Source organism: Palaemon carinicauda, chromosome 3 (genome assembly GCF_036898095.1).
Source record: "Palaemon carinicauda isolate YSFRI2023 chromosome 3, ASM3689809v2, whole genome shotgun sequence".
NCBI lineage: Eukaryota > Metazoa > Arthropoda > Malacostraca > Decapoda > Palaemonidae > Palaemon > Palaemon carinicauda.
The window spans coordinates 181,495,043-181,497,526 of NC_090727.1; the positions used below are offsets into that span (position 1 = coordinate 181,495,043).

A 2,484-nucleotide genomic window follows, 5' to 3' on the forward strand; every position below is an offset into this window, starting at 1 on the left:
GATTCCCTACCCACTCCCTAACATCACTGATGTTATCTCCTATTTACACAATGAAAGGGTGTTCTACACTCTCAACCTCTTGAAGGGGTATTATCAGGTGCCACTGAACCCAGAAGACATACCCAATACCACCATCACCACCCCCTTTGGTACATAAACCTCCATCACCTTCTCATCATTCTCAACTGCCTACAACAGAATGGCCTTGTAGTCTGGCACGACAAGTATACCTTTGGCTTCAACGAAATATTGTTCTTAGGGACCCGCATCACTCCTGAAGGCGTCATCCCCTACCTGAGAAGTTATCGACTACTCAAAACTTTCCCATTAAAGCACTGCAAGAATCCTAGGACATGATAAACTATTATCACCATCTCCTGTCAGCCATCGCTGCCACTCTTGCCGCCCTATACCTATCTCTCAAGGGCAAGCCAAAAAACCTGAAGTGTTGTCCTCTTAAGGAAGAAGTATTCTGCAACACAAAGAATGCCTTATCAACTGCTGCTGCTCTAAATTTTCTTGTGCCACATGCACCTTTCCTTTTCTCTACCATCGACAGCGACGTCACTATTGATGCAGTGCTCAAGCAGATGTTCAATGGCTCACCACACCGATTGGCCTACTTCACTAGAAAACTGTCAAGGGCAGAATGCAGCTACCCTAACTTCGACTGTGAATTACTGGTGGTGCATTTGGCTATCCGTTACTTTTGCTAATTCTTAGAAGGGACTCCTTTCGTCATCCGCATGGAACACATGCCTTCGCTCAAAAAGTCCAATGCCTGGTCCTCCTGTCAACGCTGACATCTCTTTGCCGTGGCTGAATATAACTTGACCCTTCAACACACCCCTGGAAAAACTAATCACGTATCCAATGGGCTGTGAAGAAACACATTGGCTGCCTTTCACCTGTGATTGGATTAAAATGCCTTGGCAGAAGCCAAAGCGAGAGCTCCAGACTACCAAACATGTAGAACATCCTGCACATCCATTAGTTGGGAAGATGTTGCCCTTGACGACTCCAACACCACCCTTCTCTGTGACGTCAGTACTGATAGACCAAAACCATGGCCCCATGCGACAACAGGTATTTGATTTCATTCATTGTGGAGGATTTATTTTTGCTTTATTTTTATTTTTTTGTTTTTGCCAAATCCTGTGAGAGAGAGAGAGAGAGAGAGAGAGAGAGAGAGAGAGAGAGAGAGAGAGAGAGAGAGAGATATTGTGTTAGCGAGCGAAAGTAGTTAGGTTAACGATCGTTTGTGGTGAGAAAGACTGTTGGTTTAAATGAGATTGTTTGTTTACATTTTTTAGTTAGGTTACGACAGTGGTGAATGTTTCGGAGCGAATGCTTTTTTTGATTGACTGCGTCCTGAGTCAGTTGTGTGAACGCTGGAATTATTATTTTTCTTTACCAGCGAGGAAGTGATTTTTGATTTTCTGAGCCGTGATTCCTCCTTTGGTGAGGCTAACTCCTTTGGAGAGACTTAAATTTTTCGAATACTGAGATATAGTTGATGACCTGGCCTGTGATTGATTTTGGTATTAAGACTGCTCTTTGGATTGACGATTGTTGATGACCGGCCCGTTTACTTCCGATTGATGATGATGATGATGATGGTGGTGCTAATAATAACCACGACCCCAATCAGGGAAGTAGTTGTGGCGAATTGCCACCCAATGAACTGTTAAACACAGAGTTGTGTGCCGTAAAGACAGTCCGGCTTGTGTGTGGTGACCGTGTTGGTGTACCATAATATTTATACAAGAAATTCATATATATATTTATTTTTGGTGTTGGTGTGTGGTATAAGTTAAGTTTGTTAGGATTTTTTGCGTTTATTTGAATGGTATTTATAGTATATATAGTGTTAAGTTTTGATTAGTTTTAAGTGTTTATTTTGATTGCTTATAGTTTGATTTATTTTAGTTTAAGAAATATAGTTTTAAGGATATGTTTTGTTTAAATTTTCCTTCTGTCCAAGAGTCCAGTTGATAAAGTAAGGTGAAAGTTTGTGTTGTGGGACCATTGTCAGTAGGTGTGATTCAGGGTGTGGGGCTTGTTCTTGCAACATCCCGCCACATCATGGCCTTTCACATCCATCGCACCGATTTACTATACAGCTACTGAAGAGGAAGTTCATTTGGCACGGCATAACTAAGGATGCTAAGGATCCAGTCGGCATCTGTACTTCATGTCAAACTTCAAAAGTACATTGACACACAGATTTAGTAGTGTTTAACCAGCAATCACGTTGATGATGTAGTTCCCCTACCCATATCACAAGGGCACCGTTACCTGGTTATTTTAAATGACCACTCCACTTAATGGCCTAAAACCATTTCCATGCAAACGGCAACGTCCGTCTTATGTACATCTGCCTTACTCTATAAGTGGATAGCAAGATTTTGTATCCCTGAGCATGTTAATTCTGACATGGGTACCTCTTTCAACTCTCAATTGTGGATATCACAAGCGAATCTC

At 41.9% G+C, this 2,484-nt stretch overlaps 1 protein-coding gene across 1 annotated transcript; it reads left to right on the plus strand.

Moving 5' to 3' along the window:
• Positions 1 to 353: 353 nt before the first annotated feature.
• Positions 354 to 716, plus strand: LOC137635655 (uncharacterized). Its single transcript, XM_068368119.1, has one exon. The coding sequence runs from the start codon at positions 354 to 356 to the stop codon at positions 714 to 716; it is 363 nt and encodes a 120-aa protein (XP_068224220.1).
• Positions 717 to 2,484: the final 1,768 nt, after the last annotated feature.

Bases quoted from the DNA above. Each gene is read 5' to 3' on its own strand.
- LOC137635655 (XM_068368119.1), top strand. From the start codon at position 354: ATGATAAACTATTATCACCATCTCCTGTCAGCCATCGCTGCCACTCTT.